Source organism: Ixodes scapularis, unplaced genomic scaffold, assembly GCF_016920785.2.
Source record: "Ixodes scapularis isolate PalLabHiFi unplaced genomic scaffold, ASM1692078v2 PGA_scaffold44__24_contigs__length_19508400, whole genome shotgun sequence".
In the NCBI taxonomy this organism is placed as follows: domain Eukaryota; kingdom Metazoa; phylum Arthropoda; class Arachnida; order Ixodida; family Ixodidae; genus Ixodes; species Ixodes scapularis.
Genome location: NW_024609873.1, coordinates 7,123,859 through 7,151,153, shown reverse-complemented (window position 1 = coordinate 7,151,153; position 27,295 = coordinate 7,123,859). Strand labels below are relative to the sequence as shown.

The following is a 27,295-nucleotide window of genomic DNA, read 5'->3' as shown; positions in this document are numbered from 1 at the left end:
GCGCAACTCAGGATCGTCTCTTTGACGTCGTGACATGTCGTCGGTGTTCACTGCACCTAGGAAGCACTCGTCGTCGTCGTCGTTGCTGCTGCCGGAAGGTGTTTCGATGGGGGCTCTGGACAGGCAGTCGGCGTCGCTGTGCTTGCGGCCTGACTTGTAGACCACAGTCATGTTGAACTCTTGTAGTCGTAGACTCCATCGAGCGAGGCGTCCTGACGGGTCCTTGAGGTTCGCAAGCCAGCAGAGCGAGTGGTGGTTCGTGACTACACGGAACGGGCTCCCGTACAAATACGGACGAAACTTCGTGATTGCCCAGACGACAGCAAGGCATTCTTTCTCAGTCGTGGAGTAATTTTTCTCCGCCTTGGACAGTGTCCGACTTGCGTAGGCGATAACTCGCTCGGTGCCGTCTTGCACTTGAACCAGTACCGCGCCAAGTCCAGCGTTACTTGCGTCCGTGTGAATTTCGGTTTCCGCATCTTGATCGAAATGTCCTAGAACAGGAGGAGTCTGCAGTCGTCGCTTCAGCTCGTCGAATGCCTGCTGCTGCTTCTCGGCCCATTCGAACTTCTCGGCGTCCTTTGTGAGGTTTGTGAGTGGTGCGGAAATCCTTGCAAACTCCCGGATGAAGCGCCGATAGTAGGCACATAGTCCAAGAAACCTTCGCACGGCCTTCTTGTCTGTCGGTACTGGAAATGCTGCGACGGCGCGAGTCTTCTCTGGGTCGGGGCGAACGCCTTCGTTACTAACCACGTGACCTAGAAACTTCAGTTCGTCATAGGCAAACCGACACTTTGACGGCTTCAGGGTGAGTCCGGCGGTCCGTATGGCTTGGAGAAGTGCTCGGAGTCGTCGCAAGTGCTCGTCGAAGTCGCTGGAAAACACTACGACGTCATCGAGGTAGACGAGACAGCTCTGCCACTTCAGTCCTGCCAGTACGGTGTCCATGACACGCTGGAAAGTTGCTGGAGCCTTGCACAGTCCGAAGGGCATCACCTTGAACTCGTACAGCCCATCTGGCGTGACGAAAGCTGTTTTCTCTCGGTCCCGTTCGTCGACTTCGATCTGCCAGTAGCCGCTCTTCAGGTCCATGGATGAAAAGTATCGGGAGTGGCGCAGCCGGTCTAATGTGTCGTCGATGCGGGGAAGTGGGTAGACGTCTTTCTTTGTCACTGCGTTCAGCTGCCGGTAGTCCACGCAGAACCTAAGCGTTCCGTCCTTCTTCTTAACCAGTACAACTGGAGAGGCCCACGGACTGCTTGAGGGTTGGATTATGTCGTCATTCAGCATCTCTTGCACTTGGATCACCTCCCTTTCTTTAACGGAGACTCTGTACGGCGATCGATGCACAGGGCGCGCGTCGTCCTCGGTAACGATGCGGTGTTTCGCAATGGTGGTTTGGCGCACCCTCGACGACGTCGCGAAGCAGTCACTGTATTCGGCGGGAAGGTCACTCAGCTGCCGTCGTTTCGGGCCTGGAAGCTTGCGGTCAATGTCGAGCTGTGCTGGCGCCGTAATGTGTTGCTGAGGTGGGAATGATTCTTCAGCAATCGCGGCGATTTCGGCCGAGTTCCGAATTTCCTCGACGTGGCCTACAGCCGCACCTTTCGTGAGGTGTTGCTCTTCTTGTCGAAAGTTTGTAACGAAGACCACGGTGCGCCCATCCTGAAGTTCAGCCACTCCTCTTGCGACGCCTATTCCTCTTTCTAGGAGTAATTGAAGGTTGCCTTCAAGAACAACTTCGCCGCAGGTAGCTGCATCCGCCACTACGGGTACGACAACACTTGATCGCGGCGGCAGGTTCACGTGGTCGGCAGCGACTCGGACGGCGGCTGACGCTGTTTGAGGTTTCTCTGAAGACGGAACGGGCTTGCGCAGCGTCAACCTGTTCTCACCAAGGTCGATGACGGCGCCGTATTCACACAGAAAGTCCATGCCGAGAATAACGTCTCTGGAACAGTCTTGTAGAACGATGAACTTCACAGGGCACGTTTCACCGCGGATCTCGACGCGAGCAGTGCATCTCCCGATGGGTGTGATGAGGTGCCCTCCGGCGGTTCGTATTTGAGGTCCATCCCACGGCGTCGTGACTTTTCGAAGGCGGCGGGAGAGCCTCCCACTCAAGACTGAGTAGTCTGCTCCGGTGTCCACGAGTGCAGATGCGTCGTGGCCGTCGATGACGACGTTTAGGTTATTGGACACCACTGCAGCGGCGTCGTTTTGGTCTCTGGTAGCGTTCGAGTGGGGGCCCCCCGACGTTCGTGGAGGATCTTGGCGTCGGTCGTCTTCGGCAACTCCACCTCCAGGGGTTGCCGCGCCTAGTTTCCCCGGCGAGGAGCGAGGGGGGACAGGCTTTCACGTCGTGGTCGGTGCATCGGCGAAGCTGGACGTCGCGGTGACGGCGACCGGAACTCTCGGCGGGACGCAGGCTCGGGGGACTGAGGTCGTCGCAGGTACTCGTCGATCTCGATAGGGCGTTCACCATGACGGGGGCGCGGGTCGTTCGGGTGGAACCCGCGTAGCCCGAGTCGTCGGTATGGGCATCGGCGGTAGTTGTGGTCCGCTTCCCCGCAATGGAAGCACAGAGGGCGCCGGTCGGGCGTTCGCCACACGTCGGTTTTGCGGGGTGCGCGAGGCTCCGGGCAGGCGTACTGGACCTGGTCGTCGTGGCGTCGGTCGTGCTGCGGCGCAGGAGACTGACGTCGAGGCGGCGTGACATAGGTGCGACGAGGAGGCGGTGGCCGTCGGGCCACTGCGGCGTAACTCAACGTCGGTGGTTCCGGAGCGGTGCTGACGAGAACCTCAGGCTGCAGCGCTTGCTGGACTTCTTCCCTGACAATCTTGGCGATTGAGGGCGAAGCTGGGCTTGCGGCGGCAGGTAGAAGTTTCTTGATCTCTTCCCGGACGACGTCTCGGATCATCTCGCGGATGTCCGTGGTGTTGCAGCCGGAAGGCGGAAAGGAACCGACGCCGGGAACTCGGTGATAGTGGGTGGCTCGTGCATGAAGGGCACGTTCGATGTTGGTGGCCTCCGTCATGAAGCCTTCGACGGTGGTAGGCGGGCTCCGCACAAGACCACCAAAAATGTTTTCCTTGACGCCACGCATCAAGACTCTGAGCTTCTTTGCTTCGGATGCTTCGGGATCGGCGCGGTTGCTCAGTCGCAGGACATCTTCCACGATGCTAACGACGCTCTCGGTAGGGGCTTGAATCCTCGCTTGAAGAAGCTCTTCCGCGCGTTCTCTTCGTTGTTGGTTCGTGAACGTTCTTCGCAACTCAGCCTTGAGTTGCTCCCAGGAAGTGATCGAAGCTTCGTGGTTCTCGAACCAATTCCGGGCGGTGGCTTCCAAGGCGAAGTAAGCGTTTTGCAGACACTGTTCCGGTGTCCACCCGTTATGACGGGCCACTCGTTCGTACTGTTGGACCCAGTCGTCGATGTCTTCGTGGCTTTCGCCGTGGAAGGGAGCCGGTGTCCGAGGAGCGACGGGTAGGTAGACGACGGCAGGAGCGGCGGGGGCCTGCGACTGGTTGTCCATCGTCGTCTTGGGTTTGTCCAGGAGCAAACCGTACTCCGGATCCTCTCTCTTGGTGCGGCGGCTGGTCCGAGTTTCAGGTTCCGCGCTGAGTGGTCTTCTCAGCGAGCTTGGAGTCGGGCTTGCACTGCGGGTCCTGGGAGGGGAACGCTGCACGGGCATGCGGTACCGAGCACCTCCACCAAAATGTCACGGGTGGTGACCAATAAACAATAAATAAACAGAAAGAAATAAACGTTTAATGTGGCGAACTTGTGCCAAAAATAAAAGGGTACTAAAGGTAATAACGGAGCGTCGCGGGCGTCGAAGTCGGCGTAGCAGCACAGTCCAACGCTGGGCGAAAACTGACTGCAGATCAGCACGCGGAGTCCCTTATGTACGCGCGTTGGGTTCTGGAACAATCGGCCTAGATTGTTCGGCGACTGGAACATTCAGAACTCGATCTGACGAGAATGTTCTCGAACTCACGAGAACGCAATGAAAGAACAAATAACAGAGCATTCCACTGACTGGAATCGAACCCAGACTTTCTGCACGACATTCAAGCACGGTAACCACTCGGCCACGCGCGCGGTCGCTCGCTGACGAGCGTGGCAATATATCTATAGTATATTTAACGATTTAGGTTGTTCGTTCGTACCCCAGGTAACGTGAACTCGATCTCAATTTCTGCGTATGCGCCTAATAGTCGAGTTCGAGTCGGAACTTTCGGCGTAAAAGACCGAAGAAGCGGAACCTGGCCGAACTCGAACCCCGTTTCAGATGAGGTCCGATCACAGAGAGCGCCAAAAGTGCATCGGCACATGGTGCACATCCGTCTTTGTGCGTTGTCACCAACCCAAATGAACTGAAGACCGTGTTGGTAAAATTTGACTGATAATCACCAACCCACCACGTACCGAAGAAGAGCGCAGAATCACAACGCATTCCCTGTGCGGGATTGCTTTAGCCGCTGATGGCAAACGCACAAAAACGACGAGCGGCATGACGGTGCACTATTCGGTGCTGCTTGGTTGGCTCAATCGGATCTTAGGGCGTTGGCTGCGTTCGAACTTGACGTGAAACGGTGCCTCCACCACCTTCCCAGCTCGAACGCCTTCGTGGAGTAGGGATTCCGTCTCGACCTCTGGAGCGCGAGGACCAGGGTTCGAACCCCGTAGTGGTTCCTTACCCCGAGGAATATCTGGAGCTTCGCTCATAGCTGATCAGTTCTTTCGCGACGTCAAACTCCCATATTTCCTTCTTTCTGTTATTGTTTCAGCGCATCTTCGGAGCTTCGTTTTCGATTAAATCTTCCGAATAACTAGGTGTTTGGAAACTTCTTTACAATGTGCTTTCTGATCTTCCTTTATTAACCAGTTATCTTACGTAACATCTCACCAATCAATAATTAAAAGGAAGAAAGAAAACAAACGCGGGCGGCGTTTTCGAGAGTAAAATATCAACAATAAATGTTTTAAGAATTATTTTCCTCCGTTCAATATACGTAATTGGAGCGTGCGTGTTTTCGAAAAGCGTTGTCTTTTGCTACGAGCCAGAGCATTTTTTCTTCATTCATTAAGTGAGCTTCTTTGAATTTAAATATTTATGACCGGCGAGTATTTGCATTGGTTATTTTTGTTGTCCTTATATTTATTGTATCGTATATTTGTGTGTATGTTTATTTTATGTTTGAAATGATTCACTTCCCCCACTCCTATAAAAGCCCTTACAAGGACTGAAAGTATGTGAAATATAAATCGCGCGTCAGCGCGCACTGGCGTCTCACAAGCCGTCCTTCTCCCCCTCGCAGATGGCGTCCCACGAGTCCAGCTGAGGCCTCTCGCCTAGTCCAGGCGGCCTTTCCCTCACCCCTGTGCGGGCCAACCAAAGAAGCAGCCTCCGGATGGACCACTCTGTGAAGGCGATGCAGTCGCACCGCAAGGCCGCCTTCTCCAGACTGCTGCGAGGCCGCCGTTTCGAGAACCGCGACCTGGAGCAGCTGTACCAGCGCTACATCTTCAAGCTGCAACAGTCCTCCATCGCCAGTGTCCTGGGACTTCTGGTTCTGCTCAACGTGACCCTGGCGTCCGTGGACCTGGCCTACAGGTCCGGGTCGCCGTCCCTCTCCGGCGTCCTCCACCTGGCCCACGGACTCCTCTTCCTGGCGGGCTTCTGCTTCGTGGCCACCAGGCGCCTCGAAGACGCCTACCTCCTGGGCCTGTGCCACGCGACCTTGGCTCTGGGGGCGTCCTTCTGCGTGCTCTCGATGCCCATGGAAGTGGGGGACCCGGGGTCGTCGGCCCACTTCTGGACGCTGAGGAGGCCCTCTACGGCCGACGGCGTCTGGGAGCTGGTGTTTGTGCTGTTCCTCGCGTACACGATGCTGCCCGTGCGTACCAGGACCGTGTTTGTGCTCGGGACGTCGCTGTGCGTGCTCCACACAGTGTGCGCCTGCCTCTTCACCACGGAGCTCATCGAACACAGGACTGCGCAGGTGAGTGAGGCTTTCTGCTCTGCCTGGACGGTTTAATGGTACACTGCAGAAACGAACCTTTCAAAAAGAGTGTCTCTTTTTCTTTTTTTTTATCACGTTGGTAGTTTCCGTCCATTGCCCGGTACTGCGTCACAGTTGGATCAACATGGAAATTCATAGAACCACCTATGCTGTACGGCACTGGTGCAGACATTTGCGTTTCAGTAAGACCGAGTGCGTTAGGCTGGGCAGTTGATCGATTAACCTACCGATTAATTGATTAATGCTTTAAAATTTTTTACTTGGTAAATTGGTAAAATTTTGACTAATTAAAAAGGTAAATCTTCAACGCTTTCACCACGCTGGCGTGTACGAGTACACCTGTATGGAGGCCAACTTTAGGTGAAATATTGACCCGAAGCAAATTGTAGGAGTGAGATCTTCAACTCCAGACAATTGCCGAAGGTTACACGTGTCCTGGCCACTTCAACGGCGTTCAAGTGTCCGTTTAACAATCAATAGAGGTCGCTCTTGCGGAGAATATCAACGAACCTCTGACCTCATGCAGATGAAAACTTAATATATGAGTGCGAGTGTCTTTGAACTGTTCTCAACTACACATCGAGCTTGATTCGAGATCAAAAAGGCATATAGCACCGTTTGTCACAAATTCATGAAAAGCCAAAAAAAAAATAATAAGAATAAAAAGCATTTTTTATGTATTTGTTATGCATGAAAATGAGCAAGACCGATTAATCGATGAATTAATCAATTAAAGGGTTGCGATTAATCGGGTTAAAAGTTTCAAAAATATCTGTATTACTAGCATTTTCTTAGATATTAGAAGCAATAATCAATAGCGCTCTCTTTTTTTTTTTTTTTTACAAGACATGAAATAGTTTTAGAACAGCAGTTCGGATTTCAAAGGAATAAGTCGACGGTAATGGCACTTCTGAACATTAAAGATAAAATTATAACCAATATCGAAAATATGCAATGTACGATGCAAATGTTTCTCGACTTTCGAAAAGCTTTCGACTCAATTAATCACAAAATACTGTTAACAAAGCCGAGTATACCTATGGTGTAAGGGGCAAAGCGCTAGAATTAATATGGAGTTAGTTGAGCTCTCGTTCACAATTTACCATCTATGACGGCGGTAAGTTTGATATTCAACAGATCGCATATGGTGACCCACAAGGATACGTTCTAGGACCATTATTGTTTCTTGTTTATATTAATAATATTGTACATATCATTGTACATTTTGCGGACGTAATAATATTTGCGGACGACTCCAATTTTTTTTTTCTCCCACAATGATCTTAGACATTTTGAACCACGCGATTCCTATCCACGTGGCTAGTGACAAACCAGCTCGAATTGAATATTTCTAAAACTAAATATATCATTTTCAGGGCAAAAAACAACACTTAATTATTACATCGACAAAAATTTTTATCTGATTTATTGAAGTTCTTGGGTGTATGGTTTTACCAGAGTTCGCACTGTGCAACTCATGTATCTAAGCTGTATGTTTAACCCTCTCACGTTCAATCGGCATATTACATGAACTAAGACTTTTACTACCAACATGGCTTTAAACGTCAACTATACAGTGCACTTATGCACTCTCACCTACATTACTGTTCGTTGGTTTGATGAACGACATCATAAAGCAACATTGAAAAACTTTTAGTGCTTTAGAAAAAAGAAATTCGGCCCATTGCATGCTTGTGCCGTAACGATCAAACATGCATTTCTTTTAAGAAATATAATTTATTCACCGTACGTACAACAGTTAATAATTTTTAACCTGGCAAAAGTAATCTTCAATTCTCTCAGAAACTATACGGAGTCCTTTGTTACTCGATTTCCCTTAAGAGACACCGAAAGAGCTTAAGACGTGTGGAATGTGATAGAGGCCAAATACCCACCAATTATGGTGAACAAACATTGAAGCAGAAATTAACGCAACTTTTAAACATACATACACAAAATCCCGGTATCGCAACAAAATCAAGATCTGCAGATGCATATAAGAAAGAATAAGAAATTATATTTTCGAGCATATATAAATTATTGTGTAGAAATGCTGACACTCATTGCATTGTGTTAGAAATGCACATCTTTCTTGTTATTATTTTTTTTTTACGCTACATTTGAATATATACTGCGTGTTCCTTGTAAGAGCTGCGCCGCTCTGAAACCTGTATGGCGCACAAGACCTGGGTCAGGTGTTTTAATACACCTTTTGTCCCTGCTATCCTAAAATAGAATGCCAAATAGATACAAAAAAAAAAAAAGGCGCAGCCCTAGTGACGATTACCTAAGAGCGTGATGAGATGGTTGTTATGGCAACCGAGGTCCGCTCAGCGCGTCGCATTGGAATGCAAGGGGCAGTAACGCAGCCGATCAAACTCAAACGTAAATGTCAGAACCCAAACATTTCCGTTTAAAAATCCAATTAAAAAAAAAAAAGACGTGAGAAGAAACGTTTCCATTTGTGACGTTTTTTTTCTCCCGGTTCTTCTTCCTCGACTTCCTTCGCTTTTCCCTCACCGCGGACTCGTGTAATGCCCATCATGATTAACTACTAATGCCCGTGTCCCACTAGAGCGACAGACAGAGACAAAAGACAGCGACAAGCCTCAATCAAACCCATGCAGCACGCTCGCGATGGTACCTTTGGCAGGCGTCTAGTCGTTCGGTGCTCGAGAATGAAGCACGAGCGATTGCAAGCCTGGCAAAGGTACCCTCGCGTGCATGATGCTCGTGTTTGAGCATAGCCTCTTTTATTCTACAAAGCCTCTCAAATCACGAAAGGCTCTGGTTTGAGGCTCGTCGTTGACTTTTGTTTCTGTATGTCGCTCTAGTGGGACACGGGCATTAGCGTTGCACGGACCTCGGTTGCCATAGCAACCATCTCGTTGTAAGCAGTCATAGTCGGCCCTAACGCAGTCGGTCAAGCGCAAATGCAAAAAAAATATATATATCGGGAATTATTCGAATCAATTTTCGTTCGGCTTCTTCCAATCGACGTGTATCACCTCCTGGTGAAAAATACGGGGAAGGATGTGGAAAGCACTTTCGGTCGATTAAAGGCTCGGAATACCGACGTCGTTGTGAGAGCGACCTTGAAGGTCGCGGCTCTCGAAAACACGGACGGCGAGTCGAGCACAAAGGGCGCCCGTGTCAACGTATCATATCATTTACTTTCGACGTGGACACCGAGCGCTTTTCTCTCGATCGACGGTGAGCGTCGATGGTCCTTTGATCTCGCGTGAGCGGGTGCCAAATGTCACGCCCGTCGTGAGTGATGGCAGGCGCAACTGGCTGTCCGTATAGTCTCCGTTCGCCCCCGAGCTGACAGTGCGGTGGGAGCTACGCGCGTGCCGGACCAATCAGCCGCCTCCCTCTCACTCACCCGCCCCCGCTCGCGTATGAGTGAAAGCGTGGTCACGCGGCGAAAGACGGACGTGTCTGACTGGTCCATCGAGCTCCCAACTGGCACCGTACTGTCAGCGTAGCGGTAAACGGAGTACAAGTGTTCCGCCTTCTCGTAAATAAACGGGACTGGCCAGAAGCGAGTAGCAGCCACTGATCGAACATTCGCGATTCCTTTTGTCCGAGATTGCCTAACACCCGCAGAATCATATTTAAATAAATAAAAGAGGACGAGAAAAAAAAAAGTGATCGACGTTCCGCGGCCACTCTTGCACTTTTGGAATGTGGCGCAGAGATGCGCGACCCATCCCCCAGCCAATCGAGGGCTGGGAAAGCACCACGTCGCTTCGTGCCCGGGGCGTCGCCGCGCGCCCCTTTCGCAGGTCACGTGACACTCGCGAGATATTGGATTGGCTTGGATAGCTCGCAGCTGTCCAAGCCAATCCAGTGTCCAAATCTGGCTGTTTGCTCGTACGGAGGAGCGGCTATAGGAAGCGAGCATGCCGGCCGTGTCGCGGCGGTCGCCTATTGTTCGCCGCGACCTACCGGTAGCCGCCGCAGGAGCATCGGGGAGCAATGGCGACGAACAGCACGGCAGACAGTGTCCCCGTCGTGATTACGAAGGAATTTAAGGCAGTTACGAGTTCGGAAAGTTCCTTCGGTAGCCGGTGCCGTCGGCGCAGAATCATCGGGAAGTAATAGCAACGAACACCACAGAGGACAGAGGGCGATTACGAATCCGGAAAACTTCTTCGGTAGCCGGTGCAGAATCATCGGGGGAAGCAATGGCGATGAGCAGCACAGCTAGCACAGCGGATAGTGTTCCCGGGGTGATTACGACGGGGTTTAAGGCGGTTACGAATCTAGAAAGCTTCTTCCGTGGTACCAATATGAAGAAGGGAAAACTCCTTCGTGAATCTGGCCGCGTGTACGACGTGAAGGAGGTCCGTTTCGACGGACAAGTGGATGTCACGGAGCACCGTACTCCGCTAACAAAATTAAGCGTGCCCGCAAAAAAATGTAGTTGGCGTTGAGTGGACCGTGGTAATTATGTACGTTTATTTCTGAATCAGCTTGACAATAACTGGGCGATTTCTTTCGCGCCGTTCCGCGATTCCCACTACTATCTTCCTGTAGGCTGATGGAAACATCCAAGTGTAGGCTTAGGGGGGCGACCGCACTCCGCTTCTCGATTCCGGTGAAGTATTTGCCGCATACTTTAGAGTTTGCCGTCGGTGTCGATGCTGTTCCATCGTCGCTAGAATAGAAAAAAGTTAATTGTATTATTCGTCAGCAGCTTAAACAAAGCGCGAACAGAAAGGTAAGAAACGCCACTAACCTGTTTGGACGCACAAGTCGCACCTGCAGGTCGCGCAGTACTCCGCCTCGTACGGCCGTACGGCTTCGAAGGGACGATGTAGTACTTCGTGCCGTGTGCGATCTTTGACGTACTGTTGCAGCCGACCACGCAGCAATTGTTGCGGCTTTCTTGGTGCGGAATAGCCATCTCAGAAATTACAACGCTAACTCACTACAACGCACAACCAACGCAGCGACTGGCAGAAGCTCCCCGATGCGATGGACCCGTTTGCCGCTAGGGGCGCCCTGGTCGGGGCTTGAATTAGATGCGCACGGTTCCTATATGCGTTCGCTTGTACGCCCAGATTTTGGAAAAGAAGTTATGAAAGGGAGGCCGGGTGGAAAATGGAAATCGTGAAAAAATAGAAGAAAACTCGGGTGTCGTAGAAGTGGGCTCTTTTGACGAATGCGTGCTCCTTTATACAGCGAGAGAGCGCCGTTCTATGCCGCTGCGGCGATAGTGGCAGCATTGGAACTTGGGAGGGATCCTCCGAAGCAGACGATATTTTGAAAAGAGGAACACGTCCTTTCAATGTGTTGCTTGCTCTTGTTCGGTTATAAATATTTTTCGTTTTATTTTTAGTTTTATCTTTTGTGCGTGTCTGTGTGTGCGTGGCGGGTGAGAACGGGGTGTATAGTACGCGTCTCATTTTAAGGGGTCCTCTTAAAAGTTAGCGAATAAAAGCGGGTGGTTTTGCTGCCTATTTAGTACAGACCAGGCTCTGCCAGTGTCGTTTCGCGCTCGTCGCGCAGTTTGCAGAACGCTTTCGCTTTAGCGGCTTATTCGGTGAACGAGGAGTTTTCAGGCCGCATGCATCTTCGTCACTCTGAATAATCTTCGTCCTGGGTTTGAATAGTTTCACACTAGGTGCAAACCATCCTTTGCGCATCTTTGTACGTGAGCCCAAACAGGGACTTCTCCGTCCAAAAACAATCTGCTCGACGAGCTCTTTTTCTTGCTCGTGGGAAAGATGTCGTCCTTCGGATATCTGAGCTGACTTTTATAAAGCACTTGTCCTTTGTATCCATTGAGTTTCCTTGCGCTCCTTTGGAAAGCGTCCTTTAGACATCCCGAAGGCATTGACTGCAGCGCGAATAAACTGACGCTGCTAATTCAGAATCGACGAGTGCCTCATTCCTCTGCCCAGTCTCGGGTTAAATTGATCGTGGTTTTCTTCGTGTTATTCTCGGACCATGAAGCCCTGGCTGCTTTTATTTTGTATGCCTGACCCATCCTAGACAAGAAGAGAGAATAAAATCGCTTGGGATCAAACATTGAACAACTCCGGATGGAGGCAACGCCACCCAACGGTAAAGGCGTGATGGAGAGACGCGGGGAGCAGCCTACCTCCAATTCATGTGCGGAGCGATAGCTGGTGCGGCCTAGCGGCCGTAATGTGAAACGCGGGAGGGGGTATTATCCAATAGACGCCGTTGCGGATGTAGTCTGCTTCAACGCAAGAACTGCGACTCCGTAATCACATTTAGAAATGACGTCACTTCGCCAGTCATTAGGAACGTGCCATTTTCCTAACTTAACGTTAACTTTTTTTTTTTTTTTTTTTTTTTTTTTGTGAGGGCGGTGTTATGGTTGCAGTTTCGTTATATAGCGATAAACACCGAAAATTGACCTCCGAGCCGGTTTCATGAAAATCGGCGACAGCCGAAAAAGCCCCAATTTGAGCGGTCCTTGGGTTAGTAAAAACCTATGCCTCTCGAGAAGAAATCTTCATCTAACTTAATCGTTTTATATTCTGTCACACGACCCACACTAAAGCAATCCCTAAAGCTGCTGCTTTTTTTTTTTTTCGGAAACACAAATCTTTTTTATTTCCCTCTGTTACCGGTGCGGGGTGTTTTCGAAGGATTCTGGTCGCGCGCGTGGTCTCTATGCTCGTTCTCAACTCAAGAAGAAAAAGGAAGTTTTGCGCTTTGTTCGTACACCGGGCGATGTATTTCTTACAAGATTTGGGTGTCGGAGGTTAAGAAGGCATGCTTCTGACGTTTGAAACGTGTACGTCTTGATAAGATGGCATAAATCTTATCTAAAATGCACCTGCATATATCTTAATTATCTACATACAGAACGGGGAAATTTATCAATGCTCCCCTAGGAGCTCAAATTTTTTTTTCTTTTAATTACGGTTTTTGAGGTGAAAATGAGTAAAGGGGTAATTCCACGGCCCTGTCCTGTTTCCTTCAACATAAACCACAAAATATGTTTTTTTTTTTTTTGTTTTTGTTTTTGACGCCGGAAGTATACATTGAGCAATACCGGTCCTGTATAAAATACCCCCCCCCCCCAAAAAAAAAAAAAAAAAAAAAAAAAAAATTTTTAGGCAACACGAAATCCTAGTTGTGACAGGCATGCATACTTCCTGCAGAAAAGATGCCCATTACCAGCGCCATGTTTGAGTTTGGCGTTGCCCGGATGGAGCAAAGCACCCGGGTACGAACGAAGCAGACCACCGTCGACGTTCTCAACACTTTTCCGAAAGGTTTTTTCTTTGTTTCCCGCCTCAGAAATTCCCGAACAATCTTTCTCGGAGCGCATAAATAAAAGGAACGCACATTTGCGCGTTCGCAAGCGCGCGCGAACTATTCCTCGAATGCGGGCGTTAAAAAAAAATAATTAACGCTTCTGAACGAACGAACCATTTTCGAAACGTATATTAAACGAGCTCGGAGTTGCGAAAAGAAATTGATCGGAAAGGCAAAATCAGAAACGCCGACAATTTGAAATCGGCTAAACGTTTTGATTAAAGACGGCGAACCCCCGTGCTTGGGCTCGTTCACTCGACGGAAAGCAATTTCTTCTCTTGTTTTCGTGCACACTTCTTAGCGTTTATTCTAAAACATCGGCCAAATCTGGTTGTATTTACGTATTTAGTGTTCCGCATTTAGTTGAAGGTTGCATCGTTGTTCTGGCATCCACCGCCTTTCGGTTCGAGGTTTGTTTCGTACAGCGAGAGCACAACTTACAGTTTCCATGCATTATACTTAACGCCCCCAGTCTTTTTTTTTTTTTTTTTTTTACATTTTTTTGACGCTTCGCAGCACGCTCCTTGGCGAACAATCGCTAACGATCTGTTTCGCAAACTTGGGAGAGACTGGAACGCGATTCGTACGAACTATCTTTTTGTTTCTATTATTTCAGTATTATTCAAAATCACGTTAAAAAGATTTTTCTTGTGCGTGTGTGTGTGTGTGTGCAAGTGCGTGTACGTTTGCGTGATCTTCTATCGTTGGCTGGGATTTCGCCAGATCCGAGGAATAGAAAGCCAAATGCAAAATGATCCACGACGCGTGACCTCTACTGCTCTGTTCAGCGCGACTGCTTGCGTTTAGTGCCGCTTCAAATTTCCTCGGAGTCTCGTCTGATGTCTGCTCTACTTCTTGCTCAAACTGATTGAACGTGCAGACAGGCGGAAAAGACAGCGAGAGATAGAGAATCGACCCTCTCAGAAATATTTTCTCTTTTTAATTTTACGAAAATTATATTTTGGGAAAAGTGCCTGCGGGGTGGTAGAATCTACGAAAAAGACTGCGCAAAGGCAAATTCTTCGTACGTCTTCCTTGTTCTCGCCGATAATGTTTTCAATTTTTTAAACTAGTTTTTTTTTTCTTTTTTTTAATTTTTACATTGAAAACAACGTTCACCTCACATACATGCCGCTTTTTCTTTTTTTATCGTGATGCACTAATAATATTTTGCTATTGTTATACTTGTATGCTTCGTATATATATGCTGGATGTAAAGACTGTGCTCGCCGTCCACCCACCCCCTGCTTTCGATCTGTTGTTGATTGCGCGGCGGAAGAGATGAATAATGAATTTGATGTTGGTGAGTGTTCACCTCCCGAGCCTTTCGGTCTCGCAGCGTTGTTGCTTCGATCTAATTCTTTCATTCTTATTTTTTACTCCTGTCGCGGAAGTCTAGCGTTGCGCTTCGCGATATAATACGGCCGTGTCTGATGATGCGTAAATATGCCCTAGACGAAACAAACAAAACAAACAAACAAAAAAAAAAAAAAGCCTTCGATGGGCGAGTTTTGTGTCGACGCTATCTGGTTTTAATCTACCGAGACTCTCGAAGTGGGCGTAACCGAAAACTCATTTACATGGTCGCGAAAACGCATGTAATAACACGGGCCGTACCGAATTAGAATGCGGACTCTCCACATGTAGAACAACGCAGGGACAGGCTTATCGAGCTCTCGAAGATGACGCCGATACGTGGTGCCCGGTCGTTTACTTTCGAACGTGGTGCGTTACCTGGATACACCTCGCGCGTTGGCACGACAATAGCCTATTGGCGCGTGCGACCGTTTCGCGATAACGTGTGCGAGCTCTGCGCGTGCGCAAAAGCCAGGTTCGGAAGAAGTCGAGCGTTTTGCGCATGCGCCGTACCGACAGCAGCGCCACCGCGATGACGTCAGAGAGTTGAGTGGGCGTGGCCTAGGTACGTTCCCGCCTCTTGCTTCCCGATTGCTTATTCGGTGTCCGTATTGGCTGATGCTGCAATATCATTGGCTGCCGAGCTATAACGAGAGTCAAAAATGAATTAAGTAAACAGGCGAGCTGGTTGTTGTACACATATTTGAAAAAATAAAAAAAACCGGAGGCGACGGACGAAGAGGAAAAACGCAAGATGTCTCCAAACGGAGCTACCAAACTTTATTGACACAACCGTTTATACACTATTTCCTACACAGATACACGTCTCCCGGAATTAGCGCGTGTCTTTGTGCCTTTAACCACGGAAGAGACCTCCTTTCGTACAAAACAATAGTACAGGCAACACTTCAAAACAAAGCAACCACCCCAAACCGCACCCTCGCGGATCCGTTCACAGGTCCCACACTGCCACCTGATAAGGCAAACCAGTGTTATCGACGGTTAACTGATAATCCGCGGAGGTCGCCGGCCAGGTTGCGCTTTTCGATGTTTATTATTGTCTGAGTTGCTGAGGGGCTCTACTTGGCAACACTTGAAAACGTGACGTCATATCTTGTAATCTGGGGACAGTACAGTTCGTTCTCGACGGGTTACAAGAAGTTCGATCGTGTGAAGGGATGGCGAGGGAAACTCGCGCCAGCAAAACGGAAATGAAAAACCGCTCAAAATACTGTAGTTGTTTGTCTGTTTTTTTAGCTCTCTGCTTGATTGCAAGAGTATGCAACTTGTGACGTCACCTAATGCCATCCAGAAGACAAGGCATGACGTCATCGTTAGTGGATGGATCCCCGACTTGTCCCAAGCGGCAAAGAGGCTCAAGATGGGCGAGAGACGCCGCAGAGCGCCAGACGCGCCCGTCTTGGCGTCGCCGCCTGCTGCTAACGTCGCGCTCGTTCTGAGATGCCCGCGAGGCGCAGTGGTGGCGATACTGACGCGCAAGGCGCCGCTGCGTGGATCCCCTACCGATGACGTGTTGGGGTAAAGGGGGAGGGGAGGCGCTGACCGTGTCTTCTGCGCCGCCATCTTGAATTGTCGTCACTTCCAGTATGGGCGGAAACATTGTTATGCCGTCGCCACGCCCATAAAACAGATTTAAGATAGAAGCGTAAGCGTCACCCATTCTCGTTTTGCCTCCCCTCTCATTTTTAACTATTTGCAGGTTGAAACGTTTTGATATTTTTTCGTCGCCCATACCGGATACGTTTATTAGGTGGCTGGGGACGAGAGTACACGGAAAAGTTCTGCACACGAACCAACGTTACTAAGACACTCAGTTGGGAAACTGCCATAAAGACTGCCCTCAAAAAGTGTCCCCGATCTGTCCTCGAGCACCGAGCTAATGGCGAACACAACGCCGCCATTTCTCCCGCAGCGGCCACTCGAGGAACTGCACGTTACTTCTATTTTGGCTTTAATCGGCCACTTTGGGCCGAAACAGACACAGCGGAAGAGGTTACAGGGTTCCACCCCCGTCTCCCCAGCGGACGCGCCGCGTCGTACTACCGAAGTTAAGATGCACCTATAGGTCGGGACGCGCTACCTGAAAGCACCGCTGAGGCATGGTTGTATGAAAACAATATTAACTGTTCCGCAAAACCTTGTAAACTAAAGATTATAAAAACATCACGCGCCCATCATTCTGTACTAAACTCCAAAAAAATTTCATACAAAAAGAGTCTTTTCCGTTTGTTTTTACGCAAAAACATGCATTCTTAAAGCTCAAGGTGACCACAGTACAGACAAATGATGAAGAGTGGCGCTGTTGTATTTAGCTCGGTCTCGGTGGACGCCAGCGGCCCAGGTTTCGACGGCGAGTGTTCCAACTGAGTGTTCTATAGTTACGTTGACAGGAACTCATCTCTGTTACGTCCGGTCCAGTGGTGGCGCGTCGGGCGCACTTCCGGTCTGGGGCTGTGGGCGGAAGCCGCCATGGGGCACGTGCATTCGTGTGTTACTTTGGAAGAAAATGGACAAAAACCTGCCTTCTCGTCAAAACGCCGCGACTGGGGCTGTACCAAAAAAGTCGGGAAACGTTTGAAGGTCAGTTTTCATGCGTTTTCTGCCTGTTCGGTTCGTCCGAGAACGTAAGCAGGGGCCGTCGGCCCACGATTGCTTGGGCGGGAAGCGCCTTGGAAGTTTGGATTGAATTCACGGATACTTGGGGTCATCAGATTTATTTGTTTTGTTCCAACATGAACGCGGGAAAACTGTCAACCTGCACGGACCACCTGCGGACTACGTTCAGTGCGTCATCACGTTCAAACGGCCGCCTCATCGTTCCAGCTGTCGTCTGCTCTCTCAAACGACAGCGGCCCGTAGACCAAACGTTGACCCGGTAATTGCGATAACAAGTGCAGACCTCAAAAGACGTTTAAGCTTGAAGGTTGCTTCGGCTAATTAGGCTCGGTGTAAACAGTATGTTGATAATTGTTACCCATGGTTATCACGAACTTGTTATACCTGATTCACCCTCTGCTTGCGATTTTCAGTATCGACGTCGACATCTCAGCTACGGTTCAGGCTTTTGCGGCCCGAGCGGTGTCATGACTGAAAATAGCGAGCAGAACCTCACCATGTGAATCAGGCTTTAGCGTCCATTCTGTGGCGTCCACGCCGAATGAATCGCCGCATGTTACATTATTCACGCCGCGTTTTGCGGTGTAACGAGCCTCGTAAATTTCGCTGAGGCCGCTCAAGTAGTCAGACATTGCCCAGGAAAACGAAGAATCAACAATTCCAACGCGAAAAAGAGCAGGGGGACTCACACCGACGCCGACAACATGTTATTCCATTGATGTGTTTATGGGCGATGGCGAGCTTCTTGCCCACACCCCCTGTTGTATTTCGTGTGTGTGTTGCTTTCAGAGTCTGCATGCGCATTCGTTCCGTCTTGTGCTTGTGTTTCTCGGAACAACGGTCTCCCCTCGAGTGCTCCGGAAATTTGTGACCCAGAGGGGACATTCCACCGAGCCACCCGCGAACGGGCGACCACGGACCCCTGTGTAAACAGCGCCAGCTGCGCCTCGGAGGGGCGGCTTCTGGTCACTCGACACCGTGTACCCTCTTTCCCCTTCTCTCGCGTCGTTCTTCCCGTTACGTTGTTCTGAAATAAACAGTTCTTCTTGAGAGTTGAAAAGGTTCGCTTCGTGTCTGTCTCTCTGGAACAGCGGCTGGCTGATTCGAACCACCGTGTAATGAAGTTAGCCGGCATTTAGTAACATCTCTTTACTACTACTACAACACCCCCATCGCGCATGCACGGCGTCGGTGGCGTCTGCTTGGGGCGTTCCGGTTTGTTAATAAACATGAGTTGGTGTATCCAAGAGAATGCTGGGAACGTAGGTACACGCACTGCACGCGCTCGCCTTCCTTATACAAAAGATTCGAAGTGAAACATTCACGGGGTCTCTTACGTCATCCCTAAGACGACTTGAAGGCGAAAGCCTAAACGCCGATCCCGGTGATAGCGAACCTCCGAAGACAGCGCACTCTTTGACGACGCACTTTTGGCGCCGTTAATCTCCCGGCCGGCATGTCGCACGCCCGCTCTTCACCGCTGCCCGAGTGAGAGTGTGCTTTTCTCCCGCTGGGTTTGCGCCGCGCACCTCCGCCGATTCTGGCACAAGTAGCGCCATCTCGTGGTCCAGTGGTGAACCGTGGGTTTTGGCACCTCTCGTGTCGCCGATGTGTTTTCGCTCACGAACTGAACAATGAGACATATAAGGCTTTCGCCTTAATAACCAAAATAATGCGTTTATGGAACGCGTGTGCGAAGTTCCATTTGTTTTATATTTTTGCTTTCAAATAGTTGACGCTGCAGACGCCAGCCCGCGCAGCGCCTGTACCTTCGCTCGCGGCATTCTCTTAAATGCTTGGGTTATTCGGCAAACGGTCTATTGCGTCACCTCACTGATGAGCGCGGGAAAATTTGAACGTTGGTTTTGACGTAACGTTCTCATTTGCCTTCTCCTGGAGCTATCTCGAATTTAGAGGCAACACATGCACTGTTGGGAGGGGCAACAAATGACGTCACAGATACCGGAGTGCCGTGCTGTCGGATGTCGCGATCCTGGCGGTTGAGCGTCGAAATGCCGGAGAAGATGCACGAGGGAACGCGAGTGTCGATGTCGCGCGGCATCGAGGAACCACTTTTTTGGACCCGGTAAACCGTAAACATACCAGTCAGAGACGCGATCAAGACACCCTTCTATGGGGAGTTCAGACAACTGCCGCGGTTCTCCCCTTGAAATCGCCCACCCTGACTCCGACCCCGAAACTCAAGCTCCCGCAAAAGTTCATACAGTTAAACAAACAAAAACTTTTTTTTTTTTTTTTTTTGCTGTGGTGACGTTTTTGGTATTTTGAAGAATGAGTTTGCCAGGTAACAGCTGTATGCTGTATGAAGAGACAATCGATGTAATCGCTCTGAAGAAGTGTCGCTTGTCCGATAGTCGTTTTTTCGAAAGTAGGCGCTGTTTAGTAGTGGCTACGCCAATTATTCGACTCCGCCATTACTCGGGCTCGTACTCTGAGCAGTGTTGGAAGTAACCCGCTACAAGGAACGACTCTGATCGGAACAGGAGGGCTGAGTCGGCGTTGGGCTCCAACTCGGATTCAGCTCGTGTATTGAAAACGACTGCTGAGACAGCGTTCGGACGAAACTCGGATCCATTCACACTCTTTGTGGCGCCCAATGAATGAATTATGGTAATGGCTAGGTGGCGGAAGCTACAGCCGTTTGTAGCGGGCGGTAGCTTGCGCCACCTAGCCTAAGTCTAAAAAGACAGACATGATTCCTCCCGCCTTTCTAAGCCAATTCTTTCTTTCCATCGCCAAGAAATGGCGACAGTCAATTGTCGCTCGATAAGGTTCCGAAAAAGAGGTCTATTGAAGTAACTCTGCATTGCAGAACCCGAGACATGGAATAGGTAAAATAACGGACAAGCACGCACACGCACCTTCTCCAACTATTGCAGCGTCTGTTAGTCGCTGTACTGAACATACTGGCTCTTCCATTTTTGAGTCTCCGAGAGTGTCGACAGCAAGTTTTCAGTTTTTAATGGGTACCGTATTTACTCGAGTAATCGCCCCACGTATTATGAAGAAAACCCGAGGGTTCGCTTTTCTGCGAAACACGCAATTTGCCAATAATCGCGATCGACAGCATGATTGCAGCTGTTTACAGGACAGAGATAACGTCTTAGAGCGAAGATACCATCTTTGAAGATTGAAGCTGTATGGAGAAGGGTGTTCTCGATCCGGTTATTCGCTATGTTATGTATGCGAAACGCTCAATGATTGGATGTATATGTGTTCTGTGGGAAAGTAAACGCAAGGGCCTTGTTCATAATTAGTGCAGCTATTACTCGAGTAAATACGGTAATAAGGGAGTCGAGGGCAGAAAATTCGGGAACGTGGTGGTAAATGTGCCTGTTTTAAAGGAGGTGGACTGAAATCTTTGGTTCTACTTCTAATATACGACGTTGTTTTTTTACGATGCCGTATGATAGTAACAAAATGTGGCTTCTCGACTGCATGGGCCATATTTGTTTTGTTTTACTTCTTTTATTCGACCGAGTATTTTTTGCAGGCGTCGAAACTTCGATTATATTTAATGAAAATAAATTCAGAAAGGCGCCGGCTGATAAAATAAAAATAGAAACCGGAAAAATTGGAACGATACTATACTTCGCTTCAGCTTCAATCCAGACGCAGGCGGTGCTTCGAGCGCGAGCTCCGGGCCTTCAGCGTCATTGCCAAGCTCGCGCGCTTGGACAGTGCACCTTGGAGGCTACAGAAAGGCTGCATGCTCGCGCTTGTAGCATCGGCTGCATCTAGATTTAAACTGAAACGGTGTTTAATGCGATTTCTTTTGGTGATATTTGGTGGATCTCTTTTCTGATGGTTCTTTGGGCCACCATACTTTGCAAAATAAATTATTATTATTATTATTATTATTTCTAGACCCATTTCGAAGAATCACGTGTTTGGACACATCGGACGATTGCGCCACACCATGCGCAAAACAGTGTGAGCAAAAAAAGAAAAAGACGTGGCGGCAGTAAAACGAGATTCGTGAGATTTTGTTGCGGTGCCAGTTTGATGGGTGTCCTTTGTGCCCACGCCATTGTTAACAAATCAAAATTCACCGACTTTGTATTTCTTTTTTAAATGTCGCGGTTATTGCGACTACGAGCGAGCGCATGGCTGGACTCAATGCCGCCAACAGACGAGCGCTTGCGCAATGGAGGAGGTACAATGCGCGACACAGCGCGAACCCCGAAGGTTGCCGGGCTTGGGTTGGTTCGCCGAACGAGCTCTTTACACCGCTCTCACTGATCTCATCGTAAAGCACAGGATTAATTGATCCATTATATTATCGCTCCCCCGGCAATGAGATACCGGCCAATAATGTTTCCACGAAATCAACGGGATTGTTTTTCGCGCAATATTTCGGTTGTTAGAGGCAACTTCGATGCAGAAGGTGGAGGTCGCAGCCCGCTAAGCCCCGCCCCGTGCTTACAAGGTGCTTACATCTCTCATTGGCCATAAAGATGGTTGAAGTGTGAAAGGTTGGCTGTAAATATGTATCTCTGTGACCTAATAGTATTTTAATCGACTAAATGTTTATGTTTGAAAGGCAAATCGTTGAGATACAGTCATAATTGCTTTCAGATGTATTCCGAGATTGCTTCTACGCACTTTGGTTTAAAATGTTAACAAACATGGCTGCCGGCGTCTTCGGGGTACCGAACGAGCCAAGCTCCTTGAGCACATCAATTTTTATGACGTGGTTCTGAGTTCACAGACGCGTTTGCGACGTAGTTTTCAACAAACATATGCCGCATGTACGCGCCTTCCTGAAGCGCTCTGCGGACGCTCGTTCTCGTATAGCGGGGCTTGCCTAAGCCTAGCGTCCCGGATCCACTATTTTGATCGATCTGGTTCGATTTCTTTCTTTGCGCGTGTTGATGCTGAACAAAGATGTTGGTTCTAGTATAAGCGGCACCGCCGCTCTGTGAATTGTACAACCGTATAGTGATTGCGACCATGGTTCTAATACTGAGAAAATACCTAAGCAGGTAAAAATTTACGAGCCATTTGGTTGGAGGCGATCGGGCGTTCGGCTCGCTTCAAGTATGTCTAGCTATATGTTTCCGTCATTGCGCCCTCGGAAGGCTAGCTTTGAAGTTTTGCAGTGTGCCTGGCCTACCAAAGCGTATATTTTTACGACGCGTTTTAATTGCGCGTCATGACGCTCACCCACCTGGCTCGCCGATGCCATCTGAAAAAAAAGAAAGAACAGTGAAGCTAGAAAGACTGCATATTTATTTTGTTGATATTTTTTAGTGCTCTCGGTCGTTTATTACGCACATGGATAGAGGCTGACGGACGCTTGTATTGGACCGTGGCTTGTCCATGATGGAACGCTAGAACGCCGCTTTCATGGTCGCGTCTTCTGAGCGTTGCAGAAGTTTTTCGACGGCGGATGAATAGCAGACGGACGGAGGCGAAAACGGACGCCGACGCGCAGCTTTCGTGTCCGTGCCCCACGGCATTGCAGACGACGCTAAAAGGTGATGAAATAGCAGACGATGCCGGAGGCTGCCGCTCGTCTGCTCGCACGACGGTGGTAGACTTCCAGACTAGAAACGCCGGGTGACGCGAAAGGGAGACACGACGCTTGTTGGCCTGTTCGGTCGAGCAGCAAAGCCAGTCCAGTAGTAATGGGCGGGGCCACATATCTGTGGGCGGGGCTTAGAGCGGGCTGTGGCCTCCATTTAAATTGCGTCTAACGGCGTAAATATTGCGTGATTCTTTTTTTTTTTTTTTTCTGTGGAAATCTTGTTTTAAAATTTGCGTGTCCCAATCTTTGTGTGAGCGCAGCTCGCACCCTATAAGGTGGCCGCTCTGAAACAATCCGCCCGATCCGGGATTCGATCCCGGGGTCTCCACAAGGGTAGTGGAAGCGTCTGCCAACTTAGCTAACCGGACGCTGGCAATCAGTAGAGCTAACCGATGGTCGACAGTTGCCACCAGTCTTGATCCTAACCAGATCGGATCAGACGTTAATGATGTCACCTAATGATTTTTGGAACAAGTCCCCAAGAAGTTTCCTCTTGAGGGAGGCATTACACCAGGTGGGCATTACATGAAAGGGGCATTACATGAGGGGGGCATTACATGAGGGAGGCATTACATAAGTCTCTACTGAGTTCCAACTCCTCAGTGGTTAGAGTTAGTAGAGCGCTCCGAGAGTCTTGGTTAGGTTCCGTATTCAAATCCCGGACCAAATTTTTTTTTTTTTTTTTTTTTCAGCGGTTATTTGTCGTTTAGAGGTCGCAGTTGCGCTCCGTTTCAGGTGGAGGCTAAGTGATGTTCTTACCCGAATCTGCTCCCCTCGGGGAGTTCCCCGAATTATCAATATATCAAATGATTAACGACTGGGAAGGATGACCATTTGCAACCTTTTAAGCCGCAGTTACACTGCTCGCACCATGGCTGCAGGCAGGATAACACAAGTTCCGTCGTGTCTGCAGCGAGGAGAGGCGAGGCGGTAACTGCACGAATCGACCACCCGAAGAGGAGGGGGGCGGAGCGGGGGGCAGGCAGGAACGCAGGCGCAAAGATGCGCTCCGATAGGAAACCGAAACCCGGAAACGCGTCCACATTGAGCGTTGCTTTCGGAGCGTTAGTGACGTTCTTTCTATATTTCTTAACGAAGTTCATGGAGTGGTTTTTGATTATCCCTGTCAAGTTTCTTATTCAAACCGTAACAATAAATTGGCAAGTTAAAAAAAATAATTACTCGAAAGTAACGAATAAGCTATATGTACCGAAGGTTATTAGTTTTTCCAAATAGTCCCTTCGGTAAGTACTAATAAAACGTGAACCATTTCTCTTTCCAGTGCGATGCGTGCTTGTCGCAGGAACGATTTGGCGCGCGTTTCGAGCAACGTCCCTGTTTAAGCACATGCCTACAGAGAGTTTTTGTAGCACCGGCGAGGACGGGAGCTTCCTACGAGGGATGCCTCAGACTGTGTCTGCGGACAACATTTTTGTATGATGTGTTAGCGGTGCGACCGGGGCTTTGCAGGTGCTCCGTGTTTCACCGCTGAACCAGGTTGCCCAAGAACGCCCCTCACACGGGGCCTAATGAGAGGACATTTTGAGATGCCTCGCGGCTTCAACTCCTCTACACTTGCACTTGAAGCGTCGACCGGCGAGAGACAGCGTTCGTGCTGTGCGCGATGGAGGACGTCAGGACCAGAAGCCCCGTCGCTCGTTATCGCCGCATCGCTGATGGGTTTAGAAACCCCTCCTTCATCGATACACGTGCAGTCTCCAGCTCTAATTTTGGCTACCGCGTAGTTAGCCCGCAGAGAAAAATAGTACACAACCGGGGACGCTCAATTGCAGCGTGCCTGTGAGGCAAGCAATAGGTTGCGCAGCATAAATCCACTAATAATAACGTTTTTTTTTCTTTTATGCGGTGTTGGCTGGTTTTTTGTTTGTTTGTTTTTGCCCTTTTTTGCATCGACCAGTGAGGTTAAGGCCCGTCCAAACAGTATACTTCGAAAGTTCGCGAGGCGATACGACTGCGACATAAATCGCGCGGCGCTCCACTTCCGTCCTTTTGGCGGGGCGAAGGGGGGGGGGGGGGGGGGGGGTTGTCATATCTCGCTTGTGTCCAACATGGGGGTCCTTGGAGCATGCTCATTACGTGGTCCAGACAGCCACTCACAAGCTCTGTTGGCTGTCAATCAATCGCTCAAGGCTTCCGCTGCCCTTCAGGTCCCGAAAACGGGAAAGGGAAGTGCTGTGTCCGAAGTCTTACCCAAATAGATCCGAGCTGCTCCGCCGCGGGTCGTGTCACGCGATATCACAGATAGAGTGACCCTGGGCGCGGGTAGGTTTTCGAACGCAAAGGTACAGAACCCTTACCTTGGAACACGACCAAGGATAGGAGGGCCCGGCGGAACAGATGGACAGCACTAGCTCTCGGGGGGCGTGTGACGTCAAGTTTGACGAGCAGCACGATTTTTGCCGGAGTCGTGTTGCCATACGATCTCTGAAGGGTCCTGTTTGGACAGGCCTTTAGTCGCCCAGCTTACAACAGCCAAGCTCAATGGCAGCCGCCGAACTGTATGCGCACTGCGTATACAGTTCCGATTCCTCACGGGGAGAGTAGCGAACCGAACGTTTCATCGATTTGGTTCGGGTTCGGGGTGGCGGCTTTCGCTTCAGTTCCGGTCCAGAACCTGTTCGAACTATTTCAAATAACGGTTTACACCGGTTCGACCCCCTAAATCTTAAATATAGCTTTTAAGTGTTTCGCACAATACACCTTTATTTTCGGGCAAAAAAAAGAAAAAAAAGAAAAAGAATTGTGTTATTAAAAAAAAATTATATAGCTTATTTTTTTTTACATCTGTCAGATGTTTTATTTGAATTGGACGTCTGGCGAGTTAACTGACATACTAGGGAGGGCTACAACTTAGTTAAATTTTACTCGAACTCTTAGTAATAACTATTTAATGATGTGCATAAAATAATGGCCCGTGCATCTCGTCGACATATACACGGAAAAATATGCTCACATATGCATATATGATTACGACGCAAGCTAAAAGCATTCATATTTTCTGAATGTCGCGAAAGTTCTGGGATAAGCCCTTTCAGTCTACCTTTTAGAGAAATGCTCAGCGGCAATCACAACGCTTTCTTTTTTTTCTAACGAGCACACTATATTAGTGATGTGCTTGCTGCATCATTTGCGCCAAACTGCGCCAGAGTTTACCCTGCTACATCCTGCTACATTTGGCCAAACTAGTGAGCAATTTTTGCGCCAACGTAGCGCCAAAACTTCATTTCACTTAATTATCATTTAGAGCATAATAACTGAGGCCCCGCTACACGTCCGGATCGGTATGGTAAGCCTGTGCGAATTATCAAAACTCTCGATTATCGCTTCAATTAGCATGCTATTCGATTTTATCTCTCTGTCAAACGCTGACAGTGCTTTGAATTTTCGCAATATTTGTCATGTTGGTGGTCTGCTCTGGCGGGTTAGTTAGCTTTGTTAAGTACGATTCTCACCGCGCTCTTGTGTAACGCAATGAAGCGTTGACCGCCAAATAAGCATCGCGATTTTTCTCGTCTTGGTTCGTCGCAGCGCACCCGCGTTCTAAGAGGAAAGCACTACCCCAAAGCGGGACGTTAAACCGGTTAAACACGCAGGCGTCGGGTATGTTAAGAGAGAGAGAGAGAAGGAACTTGGTTAGTGTTAATATAACAAATATGCCTTGCAGCAAAAAAATTTCTTAATAACACTGCGGCTATTATTTTGTGATAGACTGGGATATTCTGGCGATATATTTTTCAAGTTTGAGATTTAGTAAGGGTATTTGCAAGGAAATTTATATGAACTGCTCTATAGGCTTATTGCAAGCGTACTTGCAAGAAAATATATATGAACTGCTTTATAGACTTTTTTATTTCAACTCTCTCGTTTAGTTATCACAATTATATAGGTTTTATCTGTTTTAGGTGCAGTCGATAGATTATCTTAAAACTAAATTAGATGAAGCAGTGGAAGGAAGCTTTGGAATAACCTTACCAGGTTTGGCTGGATTGTATTAAGAAGGCATACTTGTCGTTCACATGCCTGTCTTTGTTGACATGAAGTCTTACATACAAATATTATTCATGCTCATGTCAGAATTAGGAAGGTTTTTTTTTATAAGAATTTTAGTTTTACCTTTAGAACTTGATAATGTTGAAAATTATCCGAGACTGTTGTAAAAGATGAGAAACTTAGTAGAAGAAAAATGACTCAGGAAACAAACAAATTAATGAACACGTTCTCCTTGCCCATGTCCTTTTTCTTTATTGGACAGGCCAACACGTGAATCTTAACATATAATATTCGCAGTGGTACGAATAAAAATGAAGTGCGTGCTGTGCTCCAAAAGTTCTTTTGGCTTCTCGAAATTGACTTTTGCATGCTCCAAATTGACTCATAGCAGCCCCAAAAGCTGCT

General features: G+C 48.9%; 1 protein-coding gene across 2 annotated transcripts in view; it reads left to right on the top strand.

Moving 5' to 3' along the window:
- LOC8051298 (adenylate cyclase type 1) overlaps positions 1–27,295 on the top strand; it is a 368,813-nt gene that overhangs the window by 180,634 nt on the left and 160,884 nt on the right. For both annotated transcript variants that reach the window (XM_042293121.1, XM_042293122.1), the window contains exon 2: positions 5,326–6,009. In XM_042293121.1, coding sequence (XP_042149055.1) covers positions 5,419–6,009 — 591 coding nt within the window. In that variant the 5' untranslated portion in view covers positions 5,326–5,418. The remainder of the gene's footprint in view (positions 1–5,325; positions 6,010–27,295) is intronic.